The sequence below is a fragment of the Wolffia australiana genome, chromosome 5 (assembly GCF_029677425.1).
Source record: "Wolffia australiana isolate 7733 chromosome 5, ASM2967742v1".
In the NCBI taxonomy this organism is placed as follows: Eukaryota; Viridiplantae; Streptophyta; class Magnoliopsida; order Alismatales; family Araceae; genus Wolffia; species Wolffia australiana.
In genome coordinates, this window is record NC_135839.1 from 10,449,575 (window position 1) to 10,469,142 (window position 19,568).

Below are 19,568 nucleotides of genomic sequence, written 5' to 3' on the forward strand. Positions count from 1 at the left end.
AATTTCATCATCAGCCCCATCATTTCCCTGACTTATTTAGTTTTACATCGTTTTCTCTCTCTATCCAACCAATTTAAAACATTTTCTGTTCAAGAACCAAAATGATGTGACTCCAAACCTTGAATACTATCTCTAGTTTCTTTACCTAAAATTTCCTTTAAAACTTCAGCCATTTATCCTTCCAAATTTGTATCCCATTTAATCTCAGTTCAAATCCCATTAAAATTCCAGTCTGTAGGCAATGAGTGCGAGTAACAAATATCTTAATGTGTCCTATTGAAAAATTTTAATATTTTTAGGCATTTAATTTTTGATATGGTGACTGACATTTTGACACATCTGAATTTGTCAGCTAAAAAGAGAAAAATGCATTTTGCGGCATTTTGTAATTTTAAAGGCAACATCAAGATTAAATGATTGATGATTCCTCTTTATTCTTTTATTCTCAATGCATAGACAATAGGAAGAAGATCGTGGATCATCAGATATAATGAGGATAAAAGTAAGGGCTGATCAAGTTCTAGACCCCTACCTGTAAGAGGTAGTGTTGACACATCTTAAGCGTGATGTTGAATGATGATACTGGGACAGATGTCATACTAGATATTAGGCGAACAAACACTAGCTAGAGGATGCATTAAGGAAAGTGATAACATGATAAATGCATGGTTATTTGCATACATTTCAGATGATTTTGGTACTAATAATTTGTAAGTTATCATGTTGTTATTTGAATTAAATGAATATTTATGTATTAGCTATAAATTCCAATTTCTACACATTATGGTTATTTTTCACTAACCTCCTTGAATTCTCTGAAGTCATGCACTTTGATTACTGATGAGTATTTTACAGTTCCAAATGTACAGAAATATACAAGAATGAGAAGATACAATTCTTGGGGAATCGGAGAATTTTTGGGAGCTTAGTGATTCTACAAAGGGGATTGAAAGGATCAAGTGAAGTTGTGGACCTTCAAAAGAGAAATCTGAAGGCGATGGGCCGCTGCCTGACCTGCCCACTGGGCCCTGAAAAGCCTTACAAAGAAAGAAGCTGCAGATCACAAGGGGAAGCTCTCAGCCCATGGAAGAAAACAAGTAAAATATCAAGAAAAGAAAATAGAAAATGCCCAAAGGGGTATATTAGTAATTCTTCCTATGTATAAATACTTTTTTTCTCCCTCATTTTCCCTCATTCTACACATGCTCAAGCAATTGGCTGGCTAGTAGGACAAGGCATTTTTCCGAATTCTGCTTGTTTGGGCTGCTTGATGTAAGGTTATTGAAATTTTGTTTTAATCTCACTCTTGTTCGCATTAAAAAATGCCTGATCCTGGTGAAATATTAGGATATAGACTTGAGAGGAAGCATTCAGGTCTCACTAAGCTTGCATTGAGGTTTTAGGAACTTAGATTTCCATTTCTATACATTTCCCTTTTAAATCCATCACTTCCTCACTGTAAACACTCATTTCCCCTATTTTATCTCTCTAGAGTTGACTTTTTCTCCCTCTAGACCTCCATCTATATCCCTAGTTTATTCCCTAAAAATTTTATAAAAAATCTCCTTCATTAGCACCTTCAAATTCTCTCTCAAACACCTTCTACACCCTTTCTTTACTTTCTCTCGCTATCTCCTAATTTCAGCATTTTTCTCTCTCTAGATCAAGTCCAGTCTCTTTCTAAAAACCAATCCCTATTTCTCTCTAGATCCTTCATCATTTTCCATTTCAAATTCTAAGAAATATTCCATAATGTAGGGCAACATTTTGGGATTTTGTTCCTCTTGCCTCTACCATGCACTACCGTGTGGGGCTTCTGCCGCAGAAATGCTCTTCAGGCCGCCGGTCTATGCACGGGAGCATGCACACCCGCCTGACAAAAGAGCACCCTATGCAGGACTTGGCCAAATTGGCTGAATCCTGAATCAATTGGGCCAAGCCAAATTGGGTTGACCACTTCACGGACCCGATTTGGGCCGGCCCAAACGGGACACGCGCCGCTAGCACCACCACCTGTTGCCGCTCTGCCACGCTTTGCCGTCACTCTATCACCTCCGCCGCCAGAGATCGCCATAATGGGTAATATTTATATTTTTTAGCATTTAAAATTTCCAAAAAAATTAAAAAATCAGGAAAAAATATTCTGTGCATTAAAAAATTCCAAATAAATTTAAAAATAGGAAAAATTAAGAAAATTTTTTCTGCATTTAAAAATTACCAAAAAATCAGGAAAATCCTAAAAATTAATATAATCCATTTCTTGTGATTTTAACATTTAAAAATAATTCTAAAAATTTTCTCACTCTCCTTTTTAATATTTATAATGGCTTTTGGTGTAAATTAAATTCCAGTAATTTCAAAAAATATTGATTTTTGATTTTAGGTGTTAATTAAAATTAGAAAAATTAGTGTAAAATATTTTTAGACAATTTTTTCTTGTGCTTCTTCTTTAGCTTAAACTACAGAAAAGTATATAAATTAACTAAAAATACAGAAAAATCTAAAAATTACATCTGTCATATTTAAACTCATTTCCTTTATTATAAGCTTCAGAAAAAATCAGAAATTAAACATATGCCTCCATGTGGATCAAGCCCTTACTTGCCCTATAATCATTAAAGAGTATTTAAGTGGAAAATTTTCATAAATATTTTTGGTTAAGTCTGAATTGAAACAATGTCATTAAAACCCTAAATTGTGACTCATTAGAGAGATAATTATCCAATGAGTCATGCTATTCCAAATAAAAAGCATGATAAATAGATATCTAGTTATTTGATTGGCCAAAATATTTTACACAGTCTGATATTTTCATCCAGCATCCATTAATGAAGTTTGATTGACTGCGAGAGTCAAAGAAGAGACTTAGAAAAACACTTTTCAAGGTACCTTTATCTCTTTGGCCATGTGATATCATGCATATTTATGCCATTCACTAATTTTTATTATATTTTCATCATTTATATGCCAATCTTAATTTTAAATTCTATAGAAAAAATGTGGGCAGAAAGCCAATCACATAGTGAACATTTAATGCTTATAAAAAGTCAATGAAGAAATGATCTAAGTGACTTGTGATGAGACTATAGTTCACATAATTCAAAGCATTGAAATGATGCTTGAGAAGAATATCAAAGCATTCAGATAAAATAACACTATATAGTCACATTCAAATGATGAATGTGGCTGTTCTCATAGCCATTAGTGTGGAGATACTAAGGATTGATAGTGGGTGCTCCTTAGCGAAAATATTTCACTGAATTTATCCATATGAATCCCCAAATGGGATTATACCAAAATGTGAATCAAGTCTAATCACATCATGGTTGTTTAATTGGTTCTTTGTTCTGCAACACCAAAGATGCCTGGTGGACTAAACAAAGAAGTAAAGAGAAGATAAAGAGGATTTGAAGAATCAAAGTCAACTTTCACATTTGACCTACGTTGACCTTTTATAGCAAGTTAATTATGCCAATTGAATATAAAAGTTATAAAGTAATGGGCAAATTTTTGCTTGAAAAGGCCTCAAAGAGTTGAAATGTATAACATTGTGAAGTTAAATTATTTCCTCGATTTTTTATGATTTCTCTATAATTATGAAGGCTGAAATTTAACATTATGTGTAAGGCTATAGTGATAGCTGACATGGCTCCAATGGCAAGAAGCGGAGTGTCAACAAGCTGGCGCTGAAACACATTCCTATTTACAGTTCCTACCTGGCCCAAGGATGGCCTATAGGTGGCCCACAATGTAATAATGAATAATCATTATTTGAAGCAAATATTCATTAAAATCGTGATATGCTTCTATAGAAAGGAAATACACAGATATGGAATTATTTGTTTAAAATTGTGACAATGTAAACAGATGATCATGAGACAATGAATGAAGATCTAATGCTCGAGTTTGCTATAAGAAGAAATTAATGTGGATCACATGATGTATATGATGCCCCAACTATTGTTGTACAGCATGGCATCATCTAAAAAGTATGCCTTATTTAAAGAAATGAAAAGCCGAGATCTCTCACATTCACATGAATGTATTTAAGCTTATATCTCTCTTCACGACAAATGTTACTCATAAATCCTTGACCGATCAAGCATATACTCATATTTCTATGGTAATATATATAGTGATATGAATATTTGATTTGATGATGCGTGTGGTGGTACAAAACACTCATCAATCTGTTAAAAAGGAGGAAGAATCACTACCAACATTAAGTAGATCTCCAAAAGAGAGGAATGAACTAATTAAGGAGCTTTCAACTGATTTAGTGCCTAATATTTTGAGATTTTATATTGGAATTATATACTCATTGTTTCTTTTTATTTACAAAAAAATAATTTTGCAAATATAGACATTCATTGATATTTAGATCCAATCTGATGAGAACCATCCTGACGCCCAAGCCCGAGTTGGTGAGTATCCGTGTTGTGGAGCCCAAGCTGACATGAAGTAGTGCCCCATGAGACCTTTGGATTCCATTGATGAAAATTTGAGTTTGAGAAACCTCTCTTCTTCTTTGGGGTTCCCACCCTTCTCCACTGCCATGGAGAATCATCCTGTCACTTTCAAGAGTACCCATAACGAAGATGTTGCCAAACGCCTCGGCGCCACCACGTTCATCCCTGCCGAAGCAGTTGCCCCCACCGGAAGAACCGACGCCGTCGCTCGCCGCCAACCTCTCTCCTTGTGCAATGATTGCGTAGCCTGTCTCGTCTGGTCACCTTCATTCAGATGTCCGCCGTTGCCATCGTAGTGTCTGCCAGGCCGCCCTGCTGCCCATAGTCGTTATCAATCAGTGCCACCACCACCATGGCCGCAGCCCGCCAACGCGACCTCCATCTGTTCGCACCTCGCATCCGCGCGCACCACTGCCTATGACGGCGTTGTGTCTTAGGCCCCGCCCATCCAAGGCGATTGCCCGCTCGTGTTTTCCCGTCAGTTCAGTGCATTCATTGCTTGGTCTATTGCCAGGGATTTAGAATTATTTGTTTAGCCACCAAATCAAAAGGTAGGAAATTTCATTTCCGGTGTCGGATTAGGCTCCCTCTTATTGAGGGTTGTAGATGCTTGTGGACAGTGGCTGTCACCCCCTCCATCGGCCTTTGAGCTGATCTATTGGGTCATTGGGAGTCTTACACATCCCTTGACCCACTCATGTTGACTATTGGATCCTTCTCCCTAGGTCAAAGGCATTCTGACGTACGATTTCATTGATTTTCTACTCTCGCACCGTTCATTACCGTTGCGTCCTTGAGTGCCCCCCCCCCCTCCCTGTGGTGGAACACGAGCCGTTTGATCCCAGGGCCCTTTGTGTTACATCAAAATCACCACCATTTTCCCCAAAATATGCCTCTGGTTTTTGCAATGACTTTATCCACTTAATTGTCCCTTGTTTCTCAGCCAAATGTTGTGATTTTAGTAGAAAATTGTTTATTTGAGTCCTCGTTCCTTCATATTCAAGAGAAATTTTGTTGAGGTTTGACCCCCCAAAGTGTTTGTTTGGCCACCGCAGCCTTACACAACCTAATGCAAATGTGAAATGGTTTTCTCATCATTTTTTGCCTCACTTTAACAATCCCGCCGCATGGATGGAAAGAGGGATAAAGACAAAACTACCGTGAAGATTTCAGGTCAATCTGATGTTGGATCTCAAGGAATAAGGATTTAAAAATTGATCAATCAGAGCAGCTGATTTTTTCTGTTCTTTTTCTCTCCTCCAGCTGCCGCCAGCTTGCTTCTTTTTGCTGCACATCATTTGCCCAAAAATGCATGCTATGATTGGGATGAAAATTCAGTTTTGATGGCTGCATCATTCATAGATGTGTCCTGTGCCCCAATCAGGGCCATTACCTAATGAGGAGAGAGGGAGAGAGGGAGGGAGAGGGGGAGGGAGAGGGAGAGGGAGAGGGGGGGGGGGGGGAGAGAGAGAGAGAGAGAGAGAGAGAGAGAGAGATAGTTAGAGAGAGAGAGAAAGAGAGTATGCCTGATCTGCGACTTCGACCATGCCAGGTGTCTTTATCTTCATCAAACATCGGTGACCTTAAATGCTATAAGGTAAATTCGTTAATTTTTAGTTTATTCATATCATTCCTGAAACATCATGAACTTATTGCAAAAAAATTGATTTTTTCCATCATTTACATAATTCTTTGCTTTTCCAATATAAATTCATATCAACTTAACTGACCTCTCTCTTCCACCTGATGCGGTGAGATTCAAAAGATGCCAATAACTAGCTTTCAGCACAACATTTTGACATGATGTGGCACACTATGATTAGGTAAACTAATCATTGGCTCTGTTATTCCGCTTAATCATGATCGCCACATGGCAGAATGACACATATTATGAAATAAATGATATTAAATCATCAAAAATTTCATATGAAGTTAAATGACCATTTTACTTAGAAATTATTTTCAAAGCATTTAATTTTTAGAAAATTTGAACAAATACAGGAAAATCTACAAAAACTGATTTTGCTTTTTGTAATTCAAATGAAATATTCTATGATTTAACAAATTGAATTTCTTAATGGAAAGGCTGTTACACAAAAATATGTAAAAATATGACAGAAACTAAAAAAATTATAAAATCACAACAAAGGATCTTTTGACCAATTTCAACTAAGATGCCATGTACTTAAAAGTAGTTTACTATGGAAATTTGGTGTAATATGTTTGAAAATTTCCTATTAGTATCCGTGTTATCACATGGATATTAATTTGACTTGGATTATTTATAAATATATTACTTAAATATTACAGAAATGGACAAAAGCCCAGCATTTATTTTGCCCTAACTTGCCGTGCAAAATAAATACCGAGATTTTGTTGGCAAGCAAAGCGATCCTCATCTGTGAGGTCGACAGGTTGAGGGTACCTGTACTTTCGAGTTTCAGAAAAAGCCTAACTCTAAGCCGATGCCAGGAGGCCGAGCAAGTTACTGCTTTGATTAAAACAGCGAACGGGCTCTCGAGGACTCTCCTTCGTCCGAGGGCATCAAGTCACGCAGTGTAGTGGATCTCGAGGCCGCGTCAAGCGTGTTGAAAAATAAGCACAGAACTAAGCGGCCTGAGAAGGTTAGCTCAATCTGAAATGAATTCATGATTCAAATTCTTTTCCAATTTCATGAGTTCAATAAATCTGATAATAAAATTATTTTATGCCAATTAAATCATTGGGAAATCAGAAAATTTCATAACTCTCATATGTTTAAATAATTTATATGTTAAATTATAACTTAAAAATTATGGAAGTTAGGTTCCTAAGATCCACCAAAGAAGAAACATATTAAGGAGGCGACAGAACCCATCTAGTGAAGTAATACATGAATATTATTCAGGGGGCACACATCGGGGACTTGAAGTGAGTACCCAGTTACATTACAGTTCATATTCAGAGGAACATGAAATCGATAAAAGAAACATAAACAAATTTCCATGGTCGAAAGAAACGCCCGTAACTTCAGAATCACCAAATGAATCGAGAGCTCTCTGTCATTTCATTTTTGAATGACCTCCACGAGCCTCCGCGGACATCATGTCAAAGGCCTTCTCCATGCACGAGACCAGGCGCTGCTCATCAATGAAATCTTTCTCGGTGCCGAATGCCACTCTCAGTTTCCCCATGTAACTTAACATTGTTATAGTTAAGCTCTGCGAATAGAGGTTCCGTGGATAGGATTTTAGAAAGCATTCCACGTGAAGGAATCTAGAATAAGACATTCTATACGACTCTCTTACCTGCGGAACACCCACAACCATGAAGTAGTAGCTTTTGCACTTTTGGCCGGCAATTTCCAGCTTCTCCAAGGGGCCAACCATGTTTGATATAGTTAATGTAGTGTCCCTTAGTGTGCCGTGCACATACTTCGCCGCGACCTGCGTAGGGGAATTGCAGTTAACAACGTCAATTAACGCAAGTCGATTAACTACGAGTGAATCTGCTGAAATTCATATCACCAACATTTCATACCTCGGGCCCTTTCAGCTTTCTGATTGTTTCTAAAAGCATGCCGTTGAGGAAGACCGCAAGGGAATTCTTTTTCCGTCCTATCGTCTTTTTTGCTTGCAGAACAAAGTCTAACGGCTTAACGCGCTCCGGATCGTAGCTCTTTGGCAGTGATACGTGTAAGAAGCCAAACTGGTTTCCCCAAGGAGACTTGCCATCGGGTTTCATAATCTCTTCTAGGCTCTGATAGCTTTTTACCACGCGGGTATTGAGCAGGACAAGGGCTGTAGAATTAAAGGCGACCCTTCGGTCGTTCTCCTTTTGTACGTATAGCTGAAGACCTAAGAAGATTATCCCAGTGATGACGTCGTTGATCGTCTGTTTTTTTTAGAAAAAATAAAGAAGATTCATCGTCATTGGTGTATAGAAGAGGAAGCCAATAGAACCCATGGGAATCTAATTACTATAATCAACGACGCTCCATAACATCCGTCAACAGAAAAACAAGAGAATGCGTGATGCGTTACAAAAAGAACTCAGAAATGAGATTCTGCCACTGCTGAAAAGAAGGATGGTGCTTAAGAAAATGTGGGAAAAGAGAGGAGAGTTTCTTACCCCGCCAACTTTGATCTTGATTTTACGGAGTTCGTCAAGGGGAAAAATCAAGCTGGAGATGACAACAGGGCGAAACTCCACGCCAGGATCTCCCGATCTTACTGGGCTCCTATCATCCTCCCCTTTGATGAGAGTCCACCCAAACTCCCTAGCTGTGTTGATTCCTACGCGAAGGGAATGAGCGGCTCTCTGCCACAGGTTAGGATTTCTTTCGTTTCCTTCTAAACTGCTGGGAAACGTGAAAGGTAGCGAAGGGTCGTCCGCCCGCTTTAAGCATGAGAAGAGGGCGCTGTATAACGTAAAGCCGTCTCCCAGCGCATGGTGCAGCTTAAACACCAACGTTCCTTCCCCGGTGAGTGTTGGAAACTTGATAATATGGATCTCCCACAGTGGTCTGTCCTGTCTCATCTTTTCCATGCCTATCTTGGTGAGGTACTCTTGAGTGCACCGGTGGTAATCTTCCACAGAGAGGCCCGATGGAAAGACGGGCACGTTAACGTGGTCCTCCAAGTTGACCGCCACCCGTCTCCATTTCTTCTCTCCTTTCTTGTGTTCGACCTGGGAATCGACACGCCATTCCTCTTAACTCAGCGATTGACAGGTGACATAATTGCAAATTCAATGAGAATACAACCCCGTTGGAGTGCAGCAAATTCAGGGAAGATTTTTCTAAAAAGCCATCTAAGGACCTGGATGTCAAGGCTCAATTTACAAACAGTATCGTGAACTGAACATGATCGGGAAAAAACCTTGAGCTGTTCATCCATCTCAATCTGGCACGCAAAGCATCACTCGATTAAAATTATCGATATTATTTGACTTATTAAATTAAATCCAATCGACCTCTGAAGAGAGTTAGGAGTTTCATGCATCGACTTAAAATTTTAGTTTGAGGCAAGGTAGAAAAAGATAAAATATCCAGAAAGCCGAGACGAGCCCAGAAAAAAATGAAAAAGAAACTAAGTACCCAACCCATGGATCAGTTAAATATAAAACAGTGGTAGAGCAAATAGCAATAGATATCACCATGATAGAGGAAAACCGAGAATTGACGGGCAATAGCAGATTGCGAAGGACGTCCATGGTCGGAGAATCGTCGATGGGAACCTCTGATTCGAAAGCGGAAAGGACGAAGACCGACATAACGGAACTGTTAAAGTACTGTCCAGTAGGGCTGACGGGCTCGTCTCCTCCTTGCCTCACAGACCATCCTTCCTCAGCCGACATTCTCCGCAAATTCTCTGTCCGTGGCTCTCTAGTTTTCTGCAGCTCAAATTAACGATGTCTTCTCCGAGGGAATGTTGGAAACCTCTTGTGCTCCGACGAGTTTATAAGGTGTGGACGCGAGTATCTTTGGTTAAGTTGGCATTAATATCTGAGTTACACTAAAATCCCTCAAATCGACACAATTTCACAGTCCTGGTGAACTTTTCTGACGCCTTTTCCATCGGTCAAGTACGCGGCTCCAGCGATGTCCTTTCGACTCATAAATGGACAGAGATTTTAAATGGATTAGTTGGAAGTCGGTTCATCATTAAGCGCGCAGCATGGGCAAATTCTCCACATTTATGTGGCTGAAAGTTCTGGGAGCAGAAGGAATCCAATGAACCTCATCCTGGATGGATGATCTTGGGAGGCCATGGACAAAGCTCCATTTCCTTTTTTACCGGCACTCAAACTGCGGAGTAGATGAAGAACTGACGGGATTCTGACATTCTATCTGGACCCTAACCCTTTGCGTCTAATTACGTCAGTCATCATCGATCAGACCGATCCACAGTTGACTCGACAGAATCATTTCAGTAACTAGTCATCCGTCTGTGATGATGAACTAAGTAGTGTTAGCCCTTTCGAAGTCCTACAATGGACGATGTGAAGATGGAAGTCCTCCGAACTCAATAACACTTGATTAGTCAACAAATACGATTAGGGCATGGATACGAGAAATCATTTACGTTGATACCCTCAAAAGGCTCTTGATAACATTTGGTATACATATAAAATTTCATTTGGAACATTTTTTCAATTAGTTGGAACATTTTTCTTTGTACATGGAAAGTGAATAATGAAAAAAACAGCTAGTATGGATTATGTGTCAGCCAGTATTTAGGGTTCTCCCAATGTTGATGGCATCATCGAGACAAAGGAGGAAGAGGGAGCTGAACCTTGATGCATACCACGCCAGAGTGTACGACTTCTCCAATAAACTAGGAAAGCAACCTCAAGACTCTTATGTTATCATTGTCAGCTTAGAGTCTGAATTTGACATCGACCATGATGATAGCACTGAAGCCATGAATGCCACCACCATATGCGGTGAACACACATTCTCTAGCAAGCAGATTGCCCTTATTGGTGTAAGCACCAAGTACATACTTACAAAACTTCTTTCCCTTGCTCCAATAGCCTTCATGATTGAGCCCCACATCCCCCCAAGGTGTGGGAGAAAAATAAACTCCAGCTAGTGGAGTGATAGAATACTTGGTATTGTTACAATTTGACTCTTGCAATGGTTACCTTAGTCCAACATAATGTCTGCCGTTTTGCCTCCCCAGAACTTTCCCAATTAACCCGTAGGGGCTGGAAATAATCCACTTTGTAACCTCACCCAATCTTTTTTTTATATTTGTTAAACTTTGTTCACTATATAATGTTTATAAAATAATCTTTTCACCTTTGGGCTAAAACAGAGAGGGAGGGAGCGGGAGGGTGGAAGAAAGATAGATATGGAGAGAGAGAAAGATAATGAGAAACATAAATCAATCTACTTTGACTGATAGGATTTAACATAAATAAGTAGTCAATAAAATTGAACATGTACTTGTACTCGTTAAGAGAATCAGATTGTGAGGATTAAATCTAGTGGATAGGATTAAATATAGATAGGATTACATATAGAAAGGTAAAACATAACTGTTATACCAAACTAACAGTCATGTTTTATTTAAAAAAGACAGTTACTGATCTCGATCTATAACTGTCTATAACTATCCGTTATACAAATGCCTATAAATATCAACTCATTTGTGAAGAGTTTTTAATATAGATATAGATGAATGATCTTAATCTTTGTCTCCTTGTTCTGTCTCTCCTTCTCATCTATCTCCATTCTTCTATTATTCTTCTACATCATCTGGAGACTTTTACAAAAGATAGAGAGAGAGAAAGAGAGAGAGGGAGGGAGGGTCGAGGGAGAGAGAGAGGATATGAGAAAGAGAAGGAGGGTCGATGGAGATAGAGAGAGAGGGAGAGAGCGAGGGACGGTTGAGGGAGACAGAGAAAAATGGAGAGAGGGAGGGAGGCAGGGACAGTCAAGGGAGAGAGAGAAACAGACAGAGGAAGGGAGGGAAGGAGGGTAGAGAGAGAGAGAGAAAGAGACAGAGTAAGGGAGAGAGAGAGAGAGAGAAAATAAGAGAGGGAAAGAGGGAAAGAGGGGAGAGATAGAGATGGAGAGAGAGGAAGTAAGAAAGATAGAGATGGAGATAGATTGATATAAGTAGAGAGAGAGAGAGAGAGGGCCAATGAAGAGAGAGAGAGAAAGAGAGAGAGGGAGGGCCGAGGGAGAGAGACAGAAAGAGAAAGTGGAGGGAGAGACAGAGTTACAGATGGAGAGATACATAAATAGATAGAGATAGGTAGATAGATAGTTAAAGAGAGATAGAGATAGAAATAGAGATACATAGGTAGATAGATAGACATAGATAGAGATCGACATAGAGATCGATACAGATCGAGATAGAGATAGATACAGATCGAGATAGAGATAGATACAGATCAAGATAGAGATAGATACAGATCAAGATAGAGATAGATTAAGATCAAGAAAGAGATACATGGATATTGACATAGAGATAGATAGAGATTGAGATAAAAATAAATAAAGATCAAGATAGAGATAGATTAGAGAGAGAACAGAGAGAGCAAAGATAGAAGAGAGAGAGTATAAGGCTTTGACCTTTAGTAAATTTTTTATTTGTTGATCGGAGTTGGTGGTTGATGTAATACGCACTTGCTGGGATTGACTGCTAGTATTAGAACACAGTAAAATGATAAAATCTTGAACATCAAATATTATGCAAGTAAGTATTTAAAAATAACTCTTTCATGAGCAATCGGAAACAGCAACCAACTAGGTGAACAATCCAAGAAAATCTCGAAGGAAAAGAATCATAGTAGACTCTCATTGACCCTTAGAATCACTGGAATGCCTAAGACGAAAGGAGTTTTTACGGCTCAAGGGTGTTCACACCTTCATTATCGATAATCTAACCTTTTACCTCAAGAAATATCCTACTCTAGACAAAGGTGGCTATCCTATTCGATTTGTTTTTCAATTAAACACGACAGAGGAACTGATAGGGGAAGACGGCACTGCAAAAAGTAATAATATTGATATGTAAGGGAATACGAGAAGAGCCTGGCTTTAGTCGATGACCTGATATCGTCCTTTCTTAACTTCGCGGTTGGAACGGATGAGGTCTGCTCAGGACTAGCTTCACTTGGTGTTGCGGACGAGCGGGAATCGCAACACCAGTGTGCCAGCATTGAGGACGACTGAAAGGAGTGCCTGGTGCGTGGCTGGTCAAGTGGATGACACGCGAGCAACGCTAGTGCGGGTTGCGCGAGTCTGCGCACGGCGGCGCGCAGGCGGTGGATTAATCGGTGTGCGAGCAGCGCGCAAGTGAGCTCATGGACGGTGCACAGAGCGGCACCGAGCGAGCACGCGGATGGCGCACGGTTGTGCACGAGGACAGCGCATGGCGGTGTCGGGCAATCGCGATGGCCGGCGTGCTATCAAACGAGCAAACGGGGCGCGTGCGGAGGCAAGAACCGGTCGCGGTGGGTTCCAACAAGACCAATTGATCGGCGTCAGCGGCTGGGTGTTGGGGAGGCCATTCTGTTGTCGGTGATGGCGATCTCAACAACGACGATGGTGGCGGAAAACGTCAAAGGCTTCGGGGCCAACGATGTTGGTCTTACCTTGAAGAAGAGGCCTGGTGGGCGATTCATGAAGGATCTTGGATGAAGTAACTGATCAAGAAACCCTGATTTCTTGAAGGATTTCAAGAAGAGCCGGGCATGGAGAGAAGGGACTATTCGGCGAAGCAGTCCACAGAGTGATCTCGACGGAACGGCGAAGGCGGCGACAAAGGGGACCACGTTCTCCACTCTTACAATCCTAACTGCAATCTACTCCCTAAGGAACACAAAGAAGAAATTTCAACTTTCAAATTGGCAAATCCTACTTCACTTGGGCATGCCATCCCCTCATATAGGGAGGATGGGTGCCAAGTGGTCGATCATAGGGGGAGAAACCGTCACGAGACGAAGTCCCCCCCAAGACAAACATCACAACGACGAATGAAATTTAACAGACGAGGTCCAAAACATAATGGCCGGTCCGATAGTTGGACGAAATTAAAATACAAAAAAATAACAATGAAATAGCTTTCAAAATTGACGAACCAGTTCAAGCCGAATACGTGAAGTTGGGGTTGCGAGCATCAGCATGAGCGGCTTGGTGCAGTTGGACTCGTCCCGTGTTGGTGTTGTCGCAATGGTCCCCCATCATTGGTCGTCCTTATTGTATTTTTTTCACTTGAAGATCTAGTGCTTGCTGATTGCTGAGGTGTTGTTCTCCATTCTTGTCTGTTTATTTGTACCATAATATCTCACATCGTCATCGAAAAAGACCAATCAGATGATAAACGAATAGAATGGATAATGAACTGAAAAAAGCTGAAGAGGTGATAGGGTGAAAAGAAATTTCATAAAAAAAGGGATATAGGAAATCAGACATAGAGAGCTCTGAGGTACCTATTATATTTATGTGTTACTAGATAGCATGAAGGGTGCGATCCCTGGGTATGTTAGTCTTCTTAACGTACTATTCAATACGTGGAAATTTTTTCCAATGGTATCATGGCCCCCAATACCAGAAGTATACAATGGTAGTCAATTCTGAGATACGGCAAAGGAAGGGCAGACCTCAAGTGAGTCAATTCACTCACGTTTCTGATCTGGAGGACGAATGACATTTCATCATCCATCCTTTTAAAATTCTTCATCCGTCATCGTCCTTAGTGACCGACGATGACTGTAGGGTTTCAGTTTTGTCATTCGTCATCAGTCATCTGTCATTGGTGCCAAATGGCAGATGACAAAAATGGACAAAACGACGGAAATAATAGATGACTATTACCGATGATGCTGGCCCTGCTCACCACTGTTGCCCACCCCCCTGCTTTCCAGTGCTCCCGCCGCCCCCCTTCCTGCGCTCGCCAAGAGAGAGATAGAGGGAGAGAGAGACAAAGTTAGAGATGGAGAGATAGATAGCTATAGAGAGATAGAGATAGAAATAAAGATATATAGATAGATAGATAGATAGAGATAGATAGATAGAGATAGATATATAGAGATTGAGAGAGGCATAGATACGGATTTAAATAGAGATAGATACAGATCGACAAAGAGATAGATAGAGATCGAGATAGCGATAGATACAGATCAACATAGAGATAGATAGAGGTCAAGATAGAGATAAATAGATATCGAGATAGAGATAGATACAGATCAAGATACGGATAGATAGAGATACACATATATCGACATAGAGAGAGAGGGAGCAGAGAGAGCAAATATAGAAGAGAGAGTATAAGGCTTTAGTACATTTTTATTTGTCGATCGGAATTGGTGGAGGTTCTTATCATATTTTTTTTCATTTGAAGATCTAGTCCTTGCTGACTGCCGAGGTGTTCTTCTCCATTCTTGTCTGTTTATTTTTACCATGATATCCCATATCGTCGTAGAAAAACACCAAGAATATGAGAAAGGAAAAGAATGGATAATGAAGTGCAAAAAGCTGGATAGCGATAGGGAGAAAAGAAGTTGCATAAAAAAATGGATGTAGGAAATCAGACATAGAGAGCTCTGAGGTACCTATTTACTAGATAGCATGGAGGGTGTGATCCCTGGAAATGTTAGTCTTCTTAACGTACTATTCAATATGTGGAAAAATTTTCCAATGATATCGTGGCCCCCAATACTGGCAGTATACAATGGTAGTAAATTCTGAGATATGGCAAAGCAAGGGCAAACCTCAAGTGAGTCAATTTGCTCACGTTTCTGATCTGGAGGACGGATGACATTTCTTCATCCATCCTTTTAAAATTCTTCATCCGTCATCGTTCATAGCAAGGGACGGATGACTGAACGGTTGGATTTTCATCATTTGTCATTAGTCATCCATCATTCGTGACGAATGACGAATGATGAAATTGAAGGGCGAAATGACAAAAATAACGGATGCATAGGACTGATGACGCTGGCCCGTGCTCACTGCCATTGCCCAACACCCCCCCCCCTCCTTCCCTGCTGCTCTCTCATAGTCGCAGCCCAACCACCCCACCCTCACGTCCTCGCCGCCACCCCCCCTCGCCCCCCCTTGCTGCGCCACTGCCACCCACTCAAGGCTCTTCCCAAGGTGTTGGGCAGCATATTCTGTTTTGAAAGTAGTATCCATTCAGTTTGCGGGATGGTGCATCATGCTTAAAGTTCTTGTCCATTGAGTTTGTAGGAAGGTGCATCGTGCTGAAAGTTCTTATCCATTCAGTTGGCAGGAAGGTGCATCCTGCTGAAAGTTCTTATCCATTCAGTTTGCATGAAGGAGCATATTGCTACTAGCACAGGCACAAATGATGAAAGAAGTATCGTTGCCATCAAATTCAAAGGCAAAAATAAGGTCCTATAACATCTACTTTGCTCACACTGTCGGAGTGAGGACGATCGGCAAGAAGGTCCTGTTAACTCAAAAACCATTGTTCAAGGTGTCCCCAAATCTTCTTTGAGCCCTATTTTTTTTCAGATGGCGGAGAAGATACCTGATAACAGGGAGTTATAGTTCTACAAGTGGGACGGCGATCTCTTTATGCTATTGCAGAACGTCTGGGAGAAGATCAATGCTGTTGCCTGTGAAAATATTTCTCTCTTGAGATAAACTTGCCAAGATGGTTTTGGGGATCTCTAATCATGGTAATGGCATTGTTCTTCTGGTTCCCCACACGACTGGAGGGGGGGCAAGAAGAACCACTGCCTGGAAGACACGGAGAAGTCCTTCAAGTACTCGGGGGAGATCCTCCGGCTTATTTTCTCTTGAAGAGTGAGATTCCCCTCGTCGAAGCACAGATATTAGCATCAATAGGGCTTTGTGCGTATGTGATTGTTTTCTAAATCCACACATACTTTTGATTCTCTTTCTGCGCCTCCTTCACTCCTTCCCTTCTCCAGTCTTATGTGTAAAGAGCTGCTACTAGAAAGAACTAATTTGGGTTGCATTTTCCTCTTGGGGATAGACGACGGAGCAAGTGCAAGACAATATATCTATGATAAAGAATGGGGTCCAAAAGACAAAGAGGAATGAAAAATAAATTAGAATGAGTATCCATAGAATACTTTCCAATACACGATCAGTGAGTTCCTTTAAAAATATATAGGAACGGATGTTCCTGGTTTATGAGGCCTAAATTGAAGGAATTTGAATCAGGACCACCGGCACTGTCATCATTTTCTGGCTTAATCACATGTTATGGTGAGTGACGCTTGGAGTTAGATGGTGGCGGAGTAGTTATATCGCAGGTCTTCTGGCTGAAGACGTGTGTCTTTAACTTCCCCCCACAAACTTATGCCTGATTGAAGGTTAAGTTTAGTTCACAGGATACAAAAGTGTGCTCATGATAGAGGCTTGGTCAGAAGATCAACAAGTTGATCACGAGTAGAAATAAAAGATATCGTTACTTAGCCTTGGGAATCATACTCACGAACAAAATGATAATCGATTTCAATATGCTTAGTACAAGCATGAAATACAGGATTTTTGCTGAGATAGGTGGTACCAATATTATCGCATTAAAATATGGAAGGGGGGTTTAAATCAATATTCAATTCATGAAGAAGAGATACCAATAGCTGGAGTTTGGTTGAATCCTTGGGCTACCGATCAAGCTTTGCAATGGCCAATGGAGCTGTCCGGTTGTAGTTTTGTGAGAAACACACACTATATCCAACTAACATTGTGCTTTGCGGAGGTAAGACTAGGTCCCACATATGATTGTTAATAAGAGCAGAGTATTCCTCATGTATAGCCTTGTGCCACATAGATCGCTGACAAGCGGATTCCACGTTTGTGGGTTCTATTGGATGATTTGTTGTCACAAGACATAGCGATAGGGGATATTTTGTAGATGCATGATATAATTTGGTTATTTTCCTAAATCATTTTGGAGGTGTTGAGCTAGATGCTATGGCTTCAATTTGACTTGTCATGGGAGTATCAATCGGAGAAATTCTGGGTGTGAATGGTGTGTATTGAGTTTGATGAGTTGGTGAGGTAGGATGAATGCTAGATGTGTTTATAGGTGTCAAAATAGTTTGCCAAAAAGGACTAGTTCCAACTCCCGTGGGCGAGGGATAAGTGTGATTTGATGGACGAGTATTTTATAAAGGTGCAATGGAGTGATCTCTATGTAAAAATGGATATCATTTTGATCAAATACAACATCTCTAGAGATAATGATTTTATTTGTATGAAAATTTAACCATCTATACTTAGGATGGTGTGAGCTATAGCCAGGAAGAACACATCGCTCATATCGAGAACTTAATTTTGATGATGCATATGGCCTAAGGTTTGGAAAACATAGACAACTGAAACTTTTGAGAAAAGAATAATTCATAGATTGATTTCGGAGTACCTCATATGGAGACTTGAATTTTAGTTGAGCCATCGGAAGTCAATTGATAAGGTATGCAGCACTTGCTGTTTTTTCATCCCAAAACCGTTGCGGAATACCTGCCTGAAGCATCAAGGAAAGTCCAGTGTTGATAATATGCCAATGTTTCCGTTCCACAACTCAATTTTTCTGGTGTGCATTAGGGCATGACACTTGAGTCTGAATGCCGTCTTGCCGCAAAATTTGGTGCAATGATCTGTATTCACCGCCCCAATCGAACTGAAAAGCTTTAACTTTACAGTTGAATTACCATTCAACCAAGGATTTGAAAAGAAGAAAGGTGTCAAGTAAATCACTTTTTTTCTTAAGCGAATATAGCCATGTATATCTACTAAAAGCATCAATAAGTGTCACATAATAGAAGAATCCTAAGTGAGATAAAACAGGTGTTGGATTCCATAAATCAGAATGAAGGAGTTCGAAGGGTCTTGAAAACACGAGATTTGAAAGACCATATGTTAATTGTTTTGCCTTGGACATCTCACATGATACACAACACGTGGCTGAGGCACATTAACAGGAGGGAAATCAAACCAATAGAAAATGTTTTTTCAAAAGATTAAAAGCAGGATGGCCTAGTCGTTGGTGCCATAGTTCTTTGAATGCCTGCCCGACAAATTGCTGTGATGCTAGGGAAGTCAAGTGATACAATCCATTTTGGACGTTACACTTGACTAGCGTTTCCCTTGTCCGTCGATCCTTGACAAAACAAGTATATGGATGAAATTCAAAATTGACATTATTGTCTAGTGTATGTTGACGCACAGATAAAAGAGTTTTAGTGATCTTAGGGATATGTAAAATATTTTGAAGATAAATGGGATGAGATTTTGTAGGAAGCAATAAATTGCAAGTAGCATAAATGGGCAAACCTGATCCGTCACTGATGTATAACTTCTCTGACCCTTGATAAGGAGTTGACTGGTTCATTGCTTGAGCATCGGAGGTGACATGATGGGTTGCACCACTATCTGGATACTAGTGTGCCTCAGGAGTTGATGGTGCCGATGGAGGACATGGAGTAAGGTAATATACTTGAACAGTGGGTTGAGATGACCTTGTATTTGGTGATGGAGAGGCATTTCATGAAGTCCAGCTTTCGTATCTATCGGCCTTATATCCAACCTTTGAGCAGATCTGGCATCGAGGGCCGATTCCAGTTGTCTTATTCGAGCCTTGAGGTCCATTATGCCCACGTCCG

At 40.3% G+C, this 19,568-nt stretch overlaps 1 protein-coding gene across 2 annotated transcripts; it reads right to left on the bottom strand.

The window, feature by feature from the left end:
* Positions 1-7,327: 7,327 nt before the first annotated feature.
* On the bottom strand, positions 7,328-9,895 carry LOC144703226 (wax ester synthase/diacylglycerol acyltransferase 4-like). Of its 2 annotated transcripts, XM_078575348.1 has the most exons (6): positions 9,606-9,895; positions 9,269-9,352; positions 8,580-9,137; positions 7,989-8,342; positions 7,757-7,894; positions 7,328-7,669 (listed from the first exon to the last, which is right to left on the bottom strand). In XM_078575348.1, exons 1-6 carry the CDS (start codon positions 9,804-9,806, stop codon positions 7,511-7,513), a joined length of 1,494 nt encoding a protein of 497 aa, XP_078431474.1. In that variant the 5' UTR covers positions 9,807-9,895; the 3' UTR covers positions 7,328-7,510. The 2 variants fall into 2 exon arrangements, with proteins under 2 accessions (XP_078431474.1, XP_078431476.1); XM_078575350.1 differs by lacking the exon at positions 9,269-9,352 and having other exon boundaries at positions 9,606-9,894.
* Between the last annotated feature and the right edge of the window lie 9,673 nt (positions 9,896-19,568).